The sequence below is a fragment of the Patagioenas fasciata genome, chromosome 18, assembly GCF_037038585.1.
Source record: "Patagioenas fasciata isolate bPatFas1 chromosome 18, bPatFas1.hap1, whole genome shotgun sequence".
NCBI classification, from domain to species: Eukaryota; Metazoa; Chordata; class Aves; order Columbiformes; family Columbidae; genus Patagioenas; species Patagioenas fasciata.
This window is the reverse complement of record NC_092537.1, coordinates 13,297,914-13,313,959: the sequence shown is the minus strand read 5'-3', so window position 1 is coordinate 13,313,959 and position 16,046 is coordinate 13,297,914. Positions and strand designations below refer to the sequence as shown.

The 16,046-nt window shown below is 50.1% G+C and overlaps 1 protein-coding gene across 1 annotated transcript in view; it reads left to right on the top strand.

Annotated features, from left to right (window-relative positions):
- NTN1 (netrin 1) overlaps window positions 1–16,046 on the top strand; it is a 97,935-nt gene that overhangs the window by 53,226 nt on the left and 28,663 nt on the right. The window contains exon 3 of the mRNA XM_065852675.2: window positions 13,823–13,972. Coding sequence (XP_065708747.1) covers window positions 13,823–13,972 — 150 coding nt within the window. The remainder of the gene's footprint in view (window positions 1–13,822; window positions 13,973–16,046) is intronic.

Genomic DNA, 16,046 nt, shown 5'->3' with positions numbered 1-16,046 from the left:
AGAAATGGAAAGCATTTTGGCCCAAGCTGGGTATTTGTGGCTGGAAAGCTTTGAGTGCTCAGCATTTTCAATTTTTTTAATGAAAATACTCTTTTTTTTTTTTTCCCCACTGAAAAGAGAAGCTCTTTGCCAAGGAAGAAAAAGAAATTACTTCTTTAGATGGCCCTAGTCCCCCTTTTTTTTTTTTCATCTTGCAAAAACTATTTCAATGAGCCGTTTTCGGTCTGCTCTGCGCTGGGGCTGCTAACAAGCTCCAGCTTCATCTGACGCTCGGGCTGGTGGGATGTGAACCCAGCCCGTGGCTCCGGGAGGGAGAGGAGCGGCTGCTCCGGGCTCTGAGGAGGCAGAAGAGAGGGATGCAGGGGGGCTGAGCTGCTGCCAGCCCGTCCCCAACACCAGCACCCCGGCAGCGGGCTGCCGGCCATGTCTTGCCTCCAGTCCCGAGCGGATACGTCTTGTAATAGAATTCATATTTCTGCTTTCGCGGCTGGGTTGTACCGAAGTAACAGCACATTAGGTTGAGCAAACAAAGGGAAATTGTGAAGGCGTGGGCTTCCATGCAGGGGGGCATCCATCCCCCGGGCAGCGGGTGCTCGTGGATGATGCCCAGAGCCTGATTCTCATTTACCTTCCTGCTCCCCAGAAAGGGTTTTGGGGTGCGGGGGAGAAGAGGGGAATTCCCACCTCTCTCCAAGCACAGCAAACTCCTTCCCGTGGCTCCGGTTCATCCCGGCTGCCTCCCCAGCATGGGGGGCCCTGGGGATGGGGTGGGATTTGGGGGAGCAAGGGGCTCTTTCCCTGTCACGGTGCATCCATAGGGCTTCCAGTGCCCTGGGATCAGCACAGGGAGCACAGAGCAGGGAGGGGATGCTCAGCTGGAGGTCTTACCCAAAAATCTCAGCCAGGTGGTACCTGCAGGAGGGACCTCAGAGCCATGCCGTGCCTCAGTTTCCCCAAGCGAGCACCCAGGAAGCTGCACGATGGCCTTTGCGAGGCACTCTGCAACAATTTAAATCTGAATTTCCCAGTTGCTGGGTCATCCACTCTATTAAATTCTCTTTGCAATTGTCCTTTTCTCATCCCCCTGCCTTCGCGAATTGCTCCCACTCTTGAAATTTGAGATCGCCAAATTTAAATACTTCTCCAACCCCCCACAGTTTATAACAAAAATGCGGCTATTGGAGCTAACAGATACAAAGGTATGTAATAAATATGCTGCTGCATGAACAGCTCCCCGACTCCCAGGCTATTAGCACAATTTCACAGTAGCTGGAATGGTTTATTGTTGGCGTAATCCATCGTCCTATACAAAAGGGGCAAAATGAAGTTTCCTACAGCAAAGGCATTCCTTTGAAAACTCTCTTTCCTGAGCTGTTTATGACACAGGGGATTTTACGTTCCTTCTCTTTTTTTTTTCCCCCCCATTCATGGACTGTTCTGAAATAATTGTTGAAAACAGGCGTTTTTTAAAAAACAAACCCTACCATCTAACAACTTCAGCCATTTCCCCACTGATAACAATATTAATTTATCATCTCACCAAGCCATCTGCCGATGGGCAAAGGTCTCCCAGAGTCTCATCTTAGCCAAGTGTGTTTAGAATTAAGGAATTAACCATCCCGTAGCATCTGCCATCTCCCTCACAACGGCCTGATGTCCCATCTCCCCCAGCGGATTGTGTTTTCTCTATAAGACTTGGTTCTTTCAACCATCGCATTGCTCCGTTCATATCCCACACGTAACACATTTCAACAAATGAATATACAAGAGCAAAAATGCAGATAAGAGAGCAGCAGTGCCTTGTGAGCCCGTAGAGCACACAGCACACTTATCCAGCCGCTAATCCCGCGCGAGCTTGGGCAAACTCACAGTAAAAGTTCCACGAAAGAGCTGCCGAAGATGTGTTTGTATCAATCCAGCTTCATTAATTCAGCCTAACACACCCATCCTGTTTTTCCTCTCACCTGTGTTTCTCATCTCTCACTCCATCCTATGTACCTCAATTCATAATGCATCTAACGCCAGAAAATTACAGAGGCAGGAGTTGCATTATTTTAAATGGTTGGTTTTGATATTTATCCAAAAATGTCACACTGCTGAAATGTTTGCACAATGTTTTGTGCGATGCTTTTTAATAGCCAAACCTATAAAGTTTTTTAATTAAAAGACTTTTTTAGTGATCTGAAGTTGTCTTAGCAGCACAGGTGAAGGTGTAAGAAGCTGGGCTCTAGGGATGACTTGCACCCTGGTGGTTAAGGGTGGTGCAGCCGTGCCATGTTCCTTGCCTGTGCATTTACTTCCATTTATTTTCTTGCAAAAAAAGAGGAAAGAAAGTTGTTGGTGATCAGAAGCGCCCTGTCACAGAGCATGGCATGGAGTCTGCAAACCATGGGCAAAGGGCTTGATGACAGATCAAACCCCGGGTGCCGCACACAGCCGGGAGCCGTTTGGGCTGTGTTTGACAGAACAAAACCCCAGAGATAAGAAATTTTGCATTTTTGTCTTCAAAACCTCAGAACAAGGGCAAATTGTTCCTCTTTTCTTACTAGTTTTTGTGAGAGTGAATGCCGAAGCCCTGCTGCCCATTCCTTCTGCTTTCCCTCTGCTCCACATGATGTTGCAAGTGAAATTCCACATCTGGGTCCTGCAAACCTCCATCTGCTCCACTCTGTCATGGACCCCTGTAAATCAGGGCCCTGATCTTTTGATTAAATTCGCTCCTGATATCTGCCAGATTATTGGCACTAATGCGATTCTATTGGAGCGGAGACTGCAGGGTTTCACAGCCCGGCTGTAAAACAGCTCTGCGCTTCGGGGAAAGCATTTACACACTTCTTGATGAAAAGATGACAAATGATACATGTTATGAATGCACTTATGCTGTGGCCGACAGTGTAAACCCCGTTATGGAGGGGCAGGATTTGGCCCCTTGCAAGGTCATATTCATTAGGACTCGGTGCTTTTGTAAAAATTATGGGATGGCCTGCCCCGTGCCGCTGCAGCCCCGTGCCCATGCCGAGCCTGCAGACTGTTCCATCCACGTTGGGGGATTATTTCACAACCTGTGCAAAAATAAGAGCACTCCCAGGCTATCTCCCCATCCTGGCTTGTACCCACAGAGGCTCCAGACTTTGACCTTTGCTTTTTGGAGACAGTTTGGGTCCAAGCAGAGACAGGTGAGTGCCATCCCCACGGGCTCAGCCTCCGCTCCTCAGTTTCATGGATGCAGATGCAGATTTTCTTCCCAGCCAGCTGTGGGCATTTGGGGTGGGGGGGACTAATGCAGCTGAACCCCTTTGGCTCCTTGTGCTGCCTGGAGAGGGGAACAGAGCCCCTGGTGACAGGGACAGTGGGACGAGTCCCTGTCTCTATCCACTGACTATAGAGGGAGCTGCATGACCAGCTTAGAGCACAGAGCTCCTTTTGAAGCCAGGGGAGATGGAACCTCTCCCTGGAGCCCCACGGAGAAGCTGGGGTGCAGGAGGCAGCCGGGGTAAAACCCACATCGGATGACAGAGCCTGAGCATGGGCTGGCTGCCACCAGCACACTGGTGTCCCACGCTGGTGTCCCACGGGCCGTGTCCCAGCATAAGACAGGAAGACCAGCCTGTCCATGGTGCATCTTTGCAGGTTTCTGGTGTGGTCAGCATTCCTCTGGCTTTGGAGTTGTCCCAGGCCACCACAGTCCCCAGTTCACAGTTCACACATCCCAAGGCCATAGTGATAGCCTGGCTGAAACCCCCAAACCAGGGCTTCCTGGGGCAGCAGGGCCACCAGCAGGGCTCGTGTCCCAAACCTTTCCTTGTCCCCAGCAAGCACCAGCTGCCACAGGGCCCCTCCTGTCACTGCAGGGACCTCATCACTGCTGGGCGTTAGTGCAGGAGATCTGGCCTTGGTGTCCACCTTAGGAGGTCAAGTGCATCCTAAGAGACATGTTCCTCTCTCCAAAGCAATCTCATTTTGATGCCCATATCTAGTCCAGCTCATTTGTGGTTTTACAAGGCGAAGTCCAAGGCAATACTTTTTATTCATTCCTCTCAGGGAGTTGTCCTTAATTATCAAACTCCTTTTTTTGCTTTTCTTCCTCTTTGAAGACCAGCTGGAGCTACCATGTAGATGAGAGATGAGCCAACACGTAGTCCTGGCAGGGCTTGGATCGCATTCTTGTGCCCAGGCTTGGTTACCTCTGAGAAATCACATCACTGGAGAAAGTCCAACCTTTCAATGCATTGATCTGCCAAACACAGACCGTTTTCCCCACAGTGCGTGCTCTTCCACCACTGCAATAACAGTTTTCTATCTGTATTTCTATACTGCATTTGTTAGTGGCTGTGCCTCAGTCGCCCCCTTCCCAAAGGCCCCATAATTCTTTATATCGATATTATTCCAAGTGCTGAGCACTGATTTATGGTTTCTACATCTAAAACTTGTCATCAGCAACCCCCAGGCAGGCACAAACCAGTCGGGTAATGTTTATAGACATGCAGCTTTGAGCTGTCCCATGCAGACGGGCTGCTGTGTGGAAGTGTCCTGGGGCAGCGCCGGAGGCTGGAGCGCCACTGCCACTAAGTGCCACTGCCACAAAGTGCCACCACCTCCATGGCACCTCCAGGACCCAGAGCAGAGCTGCACCATCCACCCGCTCAGGCTGGAAGGGTCCCAAAGCAAAGAAGGGACATGATTGTTACAGAAACTCTTAAACTGTTTTGAGTTTGTAGCGTGAAAACACGGAAAAGGAGTGTTTGTATTTTGTGGGATTTTTTTATCAAAGACTTGAGCTTAATGCAAGATGTCTACCTGGCCATGCCAGCTTTTAAACATCCACAATTTTAATGACATACGAGCAGCTACATCAGATTACGCATCTACTTCTGTGGGAGCCAGAGCGGGCAGGGTTTCTGTGTCGCAGCACTGGAATATTCCCATGGCAAACCCAGCGACTGAGACACTTTCCATTCGTTTCAAGCCAAGCGTGGCTCCACGTGCCAGCCTTCATCCTCTCCCCCTTCCAGCTCCGAGGATTTCTAATTAAGTCTGATTGATGGGAACCATCAGCGAGGAACAACCCACGCGTGGGAGCCGTGCAGAGCCCTTTCCCCAGCCCAGGGCAGCTCCACCACCTCCCCAGAGCACACGGGGGTAAGATGCACATTTAGGGACCACAGATCCCACGTTCCAGTTTCATGTTTGCAGCCACTGCTGATCTGAAGCGGTCAGACTCTGCGTATCAGTCCTGGAGCTGATCTCCATTTTGGTGAAAATTAAGCAAGACAAGGGTAAAATCCTGCTGTCTGCTCTTCCCAGAAATTCATTGCTGGCTTTCTCCTTCCCCTGGCTCCCTCTGGGCCACTTCCCACCATACAGCAGCGTTTAAACAGGTGTTTTCATTCAGTGGAAGATGTCTTAGGCAGTCAGAGATTGAAACCTGGATGCTCAGAGAGAGGATGGAGGGCTGGTGGGACAACCCTGCGGGCTGGCAGGGCACTGGGGGCTCTGCTCTGCCACAGTCTCCAGAAATTGGCTTAGAAAGTCATTAACCTAAAGGAAAAATAAAGGGGCGGGGGGGGGGATTTTTAAGAAGAGAGGAAAAAAAGAGAGAAGTTTGTGCCTGGTGATAAGATCAAAGTCACCTCCATGCCAAAAGCTTCCTTAGGCTGCAGCCATCTTCAAGCTCCAGGAAGGTCAATAATTTCACATCTTGCTCCCACCCGGGCACATTTTTGCTGCGTGATTTGCCCCCCCTGCATTTCTGAAAAATCCCGTCCTTGCAATGGTGCTTGGGTGGAATTTTATGGGGGAAATTTGGGGCCAACCACCTTCAGTACTGCAGTTTAGGTTTGTTGTTTCAGCAGAAATACATCCATAAGCAATTCCGAAGAGCAGGTTTGGACTGCGGTTTGTCAGAAGTGGCAGAGTATGACACAATAGAGAGGAATTTGCACCCTATTATTAAAAAAAAAACAGAAAAAGGAAGAAGACTAAAACTTAGTTCTCCATCACAGGTCTCAGACTAAGAACAGAAATTGCTGAATTCATTCGCATAGCCAGACCTTTGTGTATCTATCTTCTAGACAGAGGAAAGAAAAGAAAAGGAATAATTTGCCTTCTCCATGAACATTTTCAAGCTCTTGAGATAATTTTCTGCTTCAGGGCAGTTCTCGAGAGTGAAAAATCCTCCAGGCTCCCAGGTCCCAAACATTAAACCAAAGTTCAGTCCTGCTCACTCGTGCACTCTGTTCTGATTTTAAGTATACTAAGAAAAAAAGGCCTTTTTTTCTCATAGAAGAAGTTATCTTTTCCAGTTAAACATACACTTCTCGGAGCATCACAAAGCAGGGATCTGGATTTGTGCCCCAGGAGCTCTGACTGTGATTTTTTTGCAGAGACTTGTGGTGTCAGGGAGATTCTGTGGATGCTTCAGTGTGTGGTAAGGGCTGTGCACACCGAACAGATCCCCCTCTGCGGAGCTTTTCCTAGGGTTTCTCCCTCATCTACCAGCTGCCTGATTTTGTGAAGCTTGTGGCAACCTCATTATCTCTGAGACTTTTGCTGCGCTCCCAGATTTGATTGAAATATTGTTAGTTGGAGAATATGTTTGTAGTAACCTCATTTCCTCAGGAGCCAGGCTAAAAATGCATCAGGAGGAGAAAAACTTTGACTTTGTTTTTCCTCGATAAAAGCCTTCCCCAGCCCACTCTTTCCCATGCAATGTCTCCCATGGGAGCAGGTTGAGCCTTATTTTGCTTCAGAGCTGCGAGGACCCCATGCCCAGGGGCTGTTACCCCACGGCTGCTGCCAGAGCTGCCCCAGGGGGGTTTTGACCAGACTTGCCATTTTTTCAATGGAAAAATACAAGCGGTGACATCCTCCACGACAAACCCCATCTCCTGCTGCTAAACCGGGGAGAAGGGAGCACCAACGCTTCCTCGCTGGGTGTCTCAGCACCCTCACCGCTCCCCCTGGGCAGTTCTGCTGCGATCACCCGAAAGGTGGAGCTCCAAGTTAACAGGGGAATTTTGAACAATTTTTTATTAACAAGAGGAATTTTGAGCATTTTGGAAAGCGCTGCCATAATTGTCTTATTGTCTGTATCACTCATGCCTGCCCAAAAGGTGGATTTATTACTGTGGCTCAAAGCCCCCTCCGGATTAGCCGCGACTCTGGCTCAGTGGAGGCTTTGTGGGCCCCGGCTGTTACTTGTTACGAAGAAGACAAAGACAAGGTCTAATCTGTGAAATTTGGCCCAAACCGCAGGGCGCCAAAGCCCTTGGCTTCCCCGAGTGCCAGTTCGGGAGGAAGAAACGGGAGAGCCCTGAGAAGCGGCGCGGGAGGAGGGACGCTGTGAAACACCCAGAGATTATTTGGCTTTGCCTGATAAAAGGGGGAATTCATTTTCTGCTGGCAAGAAACCTTTAAATCTCCAAGAGAATGTGCCGAGGGACATTGTGCGTGAACACGATCCTTCGGAGAACTAAATCCAGTTCACAATATCGCAGACAAGCTGACGATCTTGTTGCAAAGCGGTTAACAGTTAATATTTAAAGCCATTATTAGTATTCAGAGTTAACACGGGGACATTTCAACCTCTGCTTCTGGTTAGCAAACTAGCTGGGGCCAGGCTGGGTGGGTACACGTTGAATAACACGGTTTCTCTTCCCTGTGATATGAACCTGTGGGGTTTTCAGGAGATGCTCTGCTGTTAAACACACTGTCACCGTCCCCACAGGATCCCACCCCAGAGCCAGCAGGAACCTCTCTGCACTGCTTGGGTGCACAGAGACCACATCAGGACCCTCCTCACCCAGGGACAAATCACCAGGGTAGATCTCCGAAGGAAGGAGCACTGCTTGTTTCAAAGCAAATCTGCTAAAATAGCCCCGTCCAGGTCAGGTCTTCCGCAAGCTCCAAGACTGGGGTCAGGTCTGAGATGGGCTAAAGCTGTGGGGGGACAATTGGCCTGTACCCGAGTTACCGAAGACACAGCAAAAAGATAACCACAACTACAAAAAGTTTGCTTAAGCAATAATATCTGAACCATACCTCTAAATACTAAACCATAAGACTAAGTGCAATGTGTTTACCGCATCAGGATGAGGCAGGCTGCGTTACTGAAGCAACAGGCAAGTTTGAGTTGAGTTGTTTTGACGTTTTGCTGTTTAAAATCCTGTCAGAGTCAAAGCATCCACACAACAAGTTGGATTTGGTGTGGTTTTTTTCCAGCAGAAAGCTTCCATAGCCACATTTTTTACTCCAGTTGGAGTCTTCAGAGGAAAGAAGGAAAGCAACCAAAGGAAGGCAATTTTGGCCATGATTCTGGAAAAGCATTTAAAAGCATGGTTAAATATAAATGTGTACCTAAGGCATAGTAGCTATGTGCGACTTAAATTCATATTTAAAACTGAGCGAGATTTCCTGAAGAAGCTTCTTTTTCAACATAGGAACCTCCATCAATGACTATCGCAAATTAAGGTGTTTTCTTCCAGTTGAATGCATTGATGTTTTTCTGCTTAGTCCACGGCGCAACGTAAAGCGGTCACGCTTTGGGCTTTTCAATCTGGAAGCCCGACGACGTATGTTATCATTGCAGATACAGTGTGACAGGAGGAAATCTGGACGCCCCGTGAAATCAAGTCTTTTTTTGTTGTTCAGTCAAATGGATTTTTCATCCTTCTGAAAACCTCCCAAGGAAACAGCTTCCCCGAAAACAGGAAGATGCTAATTCTCAAAAAATGCAGGTCCTTTCAGATACCTTCTCAAAAAGGGTCACACTTGAAGAGAGCTAAGCCTGGAGATTTATCCCTCTGTTTACCTTTCAACACACGTGTGCGGGGGAAGATTAGCAGCTGGGAATACCTCCCACCAAAATTCAGGGGTGGAAAAATATTGGCATTTTTGTCATGTTATTTGTCAGCCTTCGGGGGGCCAGAGACATCCCAACGAGTTCAACCACTTTTCCAGAGCATTTTACATCCTTTCGTGCACGATTCCAACGTTTGCTTTTGGGTATTTTTTTAGTCCCAAACCAACCAAATCTGAGGCGAAGCAGAGAAATGCGCCGTCGTCTGTGCATTGGTTCGCCTCAGCAGGTTTGTGCATAGAGTAGTGACTTGTCTTGGAAGCCTCAGACAGAGATATAAAACTCCAGGACAGGCAGTTTTGCAATAGCACATCCCCAGGGGAAATCTCTTCCTAACTGCAGGCAGTTAGTAGCTGGCTTGGAGTGCTTATATCCGTATATATATTAATCCCAGCTAATGTAACTACAGATGTTCTCATTCATAGGCCTATCTAATCCTGTTGGGCCTTTGCCATGGTGTCTCGTAGCATGAGTTCTACGAGTTAATTACGTGTGCTGCAAAGCAGCGTTTCCTTTTATCAGTGAAAAAGGTTGCCTTTTAAACGCCTTGAATGTCCCTTTGTTCCTGTATTTTGAGGACCAGTGAAGAGGAGCACCTGTCTGACCTTCTCGGCGCTGTGCGTTACTTGGCATCCCTCCATCGTCTCTTGGCAAAGCGTTTCTAATCTTCTCCCTCGCCCTCAGATGGGTGCCTCTCCCTGCCTTTCACTCCGCTTTCCCAGCTGAGGACGTACTATTGATTTCTATAGTGCCATGATATTATATTCAGTGTCACTCTCTACCCCTTTCATAACGCAACCGACTATCTCACCGCTCTTCTGAGCTCCATCGCAATCAGCCAGATGTTTCATTGACTCCCAGATCTTTTCCTGGAGTGGCTGCAGTTAATTGGGACCCTTCAGCCTGTATGCGCCATCCTGTTCCTTCCTTCCCATTACCCATCCTTCTGCGCACTGGTTTCTGTCTGCAACCCCCCACCCATTTGGCCAGCCTGGGGAGGTCTCCCAAAGAACTACATGGTCTCCTCTGGACCAAGCTGAACGTGATCACCTAGAAGCACTGTTAACTCCCTGCTTTCCGGGTCATGGCTATTACATAAGAAAAATCAGTATTTTGGGGCAGAGGCACCCTCTTTGCTACACGCACTCCCCATTAAAGTCTCCCCATATACTCCTGCTCCTTGTTTTCTCCTCCACAGCCAGGAGTTTGAGCAGAAATAACTTCATTTTTCACTGGTTATCTCTGCCACAGACACTCAGCGAAGATTTTTCTTAAAGATTTTCTGAAAGAACTAGATCACGACTGTTGTCTTCCTTCCCCCTGATGCTGTGTAAACTAACAGACTAAAGACACATTGTTTTCTTGCACCAGCATCATTCCTGTTTGCTCCTCTCACATCTCCCTGCACCACTGCATCCTTCTCTTTGGGGTGATGCTTTTAAGCAAGGCATTGAGGATAAAGAGGATAAATCAGCTGTTATGCTCCTTTTTAACTCTAACCGAGTCCCGGGCACCCTCCTTTCCTGATCAGTGAGGTTTTCTTAGCTCTGCTGCCTCACGTCTCTGCTCAGCACAGAGAGCTGCTGACACTGGGCACTGCGGTGGGTGACAGGCAAACACTTGCACTCGGGAAGTCCAGGCACGAGAACATGGTTTGTGAACAAAAATGCTCCCAACAGAAAGGCACTGAGGGTGTCCAAGGGGTGTTTGCATCAATCACATCCCCTTTGCCGTTCTAGTGCAGCCTTTCTTCTGTTTGGGGTCACAACCCAAAGGAATCTGAACCATACTAGAAAAATCAGTATCAGCCACCAGCAGTCCAGCTACTCCATGGCTGGGGAAGAAGAGCCTGTAATTACTGGCTGCAAGTGTTTGCACTGGCCAGGGAACTGCAAATTGCCTTTAATTGCTGCTAATTGCTGGCACTGCTTCAGTTCCTCTGGGACAGGGACAGCAAACATCTGCAGACACTGCTGGGCCCACCTCCTGCCCCCCACACCAGGAGGGCTGAGCTGCTGCTGATTTGTAGAGTTTTCTGGAAGACAGCAAAGTCAAAATGGGGTCAGGTGCTGGAGGACCGGGATGCTGCCACCTGAGGCACCGTCCTGTGCTGCGACAGCTGGGGACCGGTGGCAGAAAGCACAACCCTACACCCAGAGGGGATTCACTCATCACGATCAGCAATCACCTGCGGGTTCCTCCTGCTGAGGTCCCGGGCCAACTGTTGGTGATTCCCACCTCCTCCGACACTGCTCTACTCTGTAACCTTGGGCACATCACACGTGCCCATGGGGACACAGCTGCCACCTGGGCTGCAGAGCCCTCAGGGGAGAGAACAGACAACCTCAGACAGATATGGCTGTAAAAATAACCATGGCAGCCTCGGACGCGCTGTGCTGAGGCATTACCTCATGAGGGAAGGAAGCAGCAGCATCGCTATTTATTTATGTGGTGTCCAAAAGAGAGCTCTGTGCTCTGCAGCCCATCCTCCGAGAGCCTGACTCTGTAAATCTTACTCATCACGAAGACTTTTTTCCCCTCTCCTGTCCAAGCCGGCCCACTGAAACCAGTGCAATGCATTCACATGGGGGAGAATTACTCAGAGGATGGGGATTTGCAAACCAGCTCTGGGGATGCCTGAAACAGGAGGCATGTTCCTCCCCATCCTCCTGCCCTTTGCCTCTCCTTGTGTAACCCTTCCCTGATTTGTTTCTTTTTGTGTTAACTCCTGCCTCTCTGCTCTTCTTTCACTCTGTTCCTTCCGCAGGCTCTTGCTTAATGTATTTTTATTTCCTCTGCCCCAGCAATACCGAAGCCGTCCCTTGGGGCTGCAGCCTGCAGGTTTTCCCACCGAACCGTCACTGCTCTCTGTGCTCATCACCAGACACGCTGATTTCATGTTACAACAGAGCTGTTGAATCTTTTCTGATCAAAACTGGGTTTGATTAATAGAACGTTTTCCACTACAGGCAGGTTTGCCAATGGCTGGTTCCCAGGGGCAGCTGAAGGTGGAGGGGAAAAAGCGCCAAACCCCCAAATCAGAAGTGTTAGAGAAGAAGGGGAAAAGAAGCAAAAGTTTTGTTGTTGCTGTTTTTTTTTTTTTTTTAATTGTTGTTGTTTTTCTTTCTCCGTCCCATGTGAAAAATCATGGGGTTTTGGCAAGGCTCAGCCTTTTCCCATCCAGTGCTGGCAGAGCCAGGGGACGGTGGCAGTTTGCTCATGCTCTGGGTGGGGTGACCCATGCAGGGACATGGGGACATCCCAGGGCAGGGGAGCTCCAGGCACCATTCAAACCCTGTTGGGGGGGAGCAGACTGGGAGCTGCTGCCCAGTACAGGTCAAACTGGGCAATGCTGGTGGAGGGAGCAAGATGGTGCTGGGACAGGTTGGAGAGAAGCTCCAGCCAAACACCAAAACCTCCACACCTGACACAACTGAACACTGGATGTGATCTGTTGTCCCCATATTTCAGGTGTCTCAGAGCAGGGGGGCAAGACAAGCCAGTGGGGTGCAAGACAAGCCAAGAAGCATTGGAGGGTCCAGCACAAACCCTCTTGGGAGCAATCTGCTCAGTCTGGGGAACTTGGGGGTGTTTGAAAGCCAAGCCCAGCCGCTGGAGCCCACAGAGATGTCCTGTCCTGACCCCCGAGGCAGCCCCCCCAGGTTTTGGGCAGTGGGGCAGGTTTTCCCCAAGGCCTCTCTCTGGCAGGCAGCTCCCGAGGGGCAGCAGGGGAGCAGGATCAGTGCTGCCCAGCAAGGGCTCTGCCTGGCTCCTTCCCAAGGATGCGGCACAAGAGCAGGAACACTTCCCTGCCTGCCCTGCCACCGCTCAGCAGGGGCAGACCGCAGTCTGGCACAGCGCTTGCAGCTCTTAGAAATCAGGGCTGTTAACAAATGTGCGAGGCCGTAATCCTTTTGGAGCAGTGACGATAACGAGCCCCGATGCTTGCTTTTTCTCTTTTTTTTTTTTACCAAACAGCTGCGCCGGTAAGTCCCACTGTGGGAAATGAGATGGTGAATGATTTCAAGTGCAGTATTTACATCCCCTGCCAAACCCTTCACATCTGCCCAGCTCTGCCGTCAAGACTCCATCCATCTGGCCGGGAACAGCAGGTCCTCCAGCCTGCCTGCATCCCACAAGGGCATTTCCTTCCTGACCCGCTGTGCCAGCTGCCAGGGATGCTGCTCAGCGGGAAAGGGCTCGAGCAAAAGCCCTGAAAGAAGGGTGGTGGGTTTTTGGTTTTGTTTTTTTTTTGTAGTGCACGTGAAATGAATTCCCAACTTCTCTGAAAGCAATTACTTCCTGCCTGAGATCTCGTGTGCTGAAAGAGTGATGAAACATTCTTTGATTGCTTTACCTCTTCCTTACAGCCCTGCCGCTGCTCTGGGAGCCCGGGGGCTGAAGCCGGCTGGGGTGAGGCAGCAGGTGCTGCGGCTCCTGGGGTCACCCCGGCATTGCTGCCTTTCCCATTCCTGTCCTCTTCCAGCCTGGCAAACTTTCTTGGTCACAGCACCTGTGGGATAAGGTGTTTGCAGCATGTACTCGTGGGTGTCCTTGAGCAGCGTCTCAGACACCCCATGCTACTGCCCTTAATTTGTAGACCCAAGAGCACCTGTTGATGTTCTGGATGAGGTGCCCTGAATGAGGTGTCCTGGCTGCAGTTCCATCTCTGCAGCAGGACAGGCTGTGGCTGGGCCATCCCCGCTCCGGTGCTACCACCTCTGCACCCAAGTGACACCCATGTACACCCCCTCGGCCAAATGCCACCTCTGTATCCAGTCAGTGTGGTCACTGGCTGGACAGGACATGTGCTGGAGGTCCAGCGCCGGCTGCAAAGAAGGTGAATTCGTGCCAAGAGAGCTGCTGGCAACCCATGGTTCCCTCCCCGCTCCCCAATGACCCTGTGACGCTGCCTGCACCCTCTGTCCTCTCCCCTGACCCTCTTGTTGTGTGTTCCCCCCACAGAGTGCGATTGCCATCCCGTGGGCGCTGCCGGCCAAACCTGTAACCAAACCACGGGCCAATGTCCCTGTAAAGACGGCGTCACCGGCATCACGTGCAACCGATGCGCCAAAGGCTACCAGCAAAGCCGCTCTCCCATTGCCCCCTGCATAAGTAGGTGGATTGCTCTTTTGATGTCTGTAGATTAGAGATATTAACCTTTATAACCCTGCAGGAGCTGCTGCCCAGCCAGGGTGGCTACTAACCCCACGGAATACATGCCAACAACTTGTGTGGCAGAGCTGCCTGGCTACCCCTGCCAGCCGCACTCCATATAATCCAAAATTCACGCCCTAGCTTCCAAGTAGCTCACCAGCCATGTTGGGTATGTTGTGTGAGCGCAGCTATAACCCAGTTTGTCAGTACCCCTAAGGAAAGCTGTGGTTTTGCTTTGGAGAGCTGAGGTGCCCTGAGAGCACATTGGCTTTGGGGTACATCAGGTCTGGGTGCTCAAGGTAAAGTGCTACAACGAGATTTTTCTCCCCAAAATCAGACTGTGCTTAACTGGCATAAAGCTCAAATCGGAGGAGCTGCTGTTTGATGGAGCTGCCAACACTGTAATGCGGCCGGTAACACCTGCCTTGCTAAAGGGAATCTTGCACTCACACAACTCACTCAGAAACATGGGCTGGTTTACTGTTTGCTTTTTAGTTTACCTTCCCAGGGCTGCTCCCATCCTCTGCTCCTAAACCAGCACCAAGCACCAGGTGCAGCTCCCAAAGCCTCTCTGGTGCAGCATTTGCCTTGCAAACATCCACATCCCCACTTGGTCCCATCAAGCACCCACTGCCCCAGCAGGGCACGTTTTAGCCTCTCTGCTGCCTGTTGGTTGTGCTGTTGTTGGATCGTTCAGTGGCTCATGCATCTTGCAAGAGACATCTCCACCTGCCCTACCGAGATGAAGCATCAGAATTACGGTGCTTGGCACCCTCTCGAGGTTGACTCTGCTGCCAAAACGAGAAAAAAGGCCTAATGGGAAGGGAAAAGTAAAGGTTGTAAGAATCAAGTCTTTGTTGGGAACCTCCAGTCTGCTCCTGCACTGTCCCCTGGCAGCATTTGCCTCTAAGGGTGGCCATTGTCAAATTATAGGGCAGATACCCTTTCTCCACCTTCTTCTGCTGAAAAAGATCATACATTCCAGGGTGGTTTTTGGTCACTTGAGATTCATTCTTCCTCATGTCGCAATGGGACAGCAAGAGCTCAAACCAGATGCTTGTTTCCCCAAGATGCTACAGTCATGGCTCCGGTATGCTCTGCAGCAAGTATGCACAAAGGTTTATCATTAATCATTCCCCAGGGCCATGGTAAATCAGAGGGTAAATTGTTCCTTGCATCACCTCCCTTGGGATTCATTGCACTAAATAAAGACAGACACAGAATTTCAACACGATCCAAGCAGGCGTTTGGAGCCGGCCTGTGCTCTTGCCAGCTGTCGACCCAGTGTGCTCGAGGCTGCCCTGGCCTGGCCCTGCAGCCCGGCCGCCGTCCCAGCACCCACAACAGCCCTTACTTCTGTGTCACAGCAAAACACCCTTCCCAAGGCCCCACAACGTTTGGTTGAAACATTTTGCAAGTATTGCTCTGTCCTGGCTACCAAGCTGCTGTGCAGTTGTTGGGAGTTTGGTTTGCATGTATGATGCTAAAGCAGTTCGAGCGAGGATATGAGTAACTCACAATTCTCTCACTCTAGAAAAACCCAAACCAGCATATTTCAGTTTTGAAAAGTGTCAGTCAGCATATCCTATGTGTGGAGGGGGATGTAGTTCACACATATTTTATACATGAGTCATGGGGGACGCTTGCTCTCCATCTCTACCTATGGCTGGCACTAGGAGGACAGAGGTACACCCCAGCTAGAAGGGACCATCCACCTTGTCTGCAAGAGCAGTTACTCTCTGATTTACCACTTCTTAGACTTTTCTTGTCCCAAAGATTTATAGTCCTGCAAAAATCACCTCGTGGGGATTGAACAAGACAGCAGTGGGGTGTCCGCGCCGCAGCCCATGCCAGCAGGCACCAGCGCCCGTCCAGCCGCCAGCCTGGGGATGGATGTGCTGGCTGTTCACGTACTGCCTGACTATGCACTGCGTGTTTCACATGGGTTTGTGCCTGTGTTGGATTGCATGAGGGTGAACGACTCAAATTGTCACTTAATGCTAATTGGGCTGCATCCCTACGAGCTGTTGTC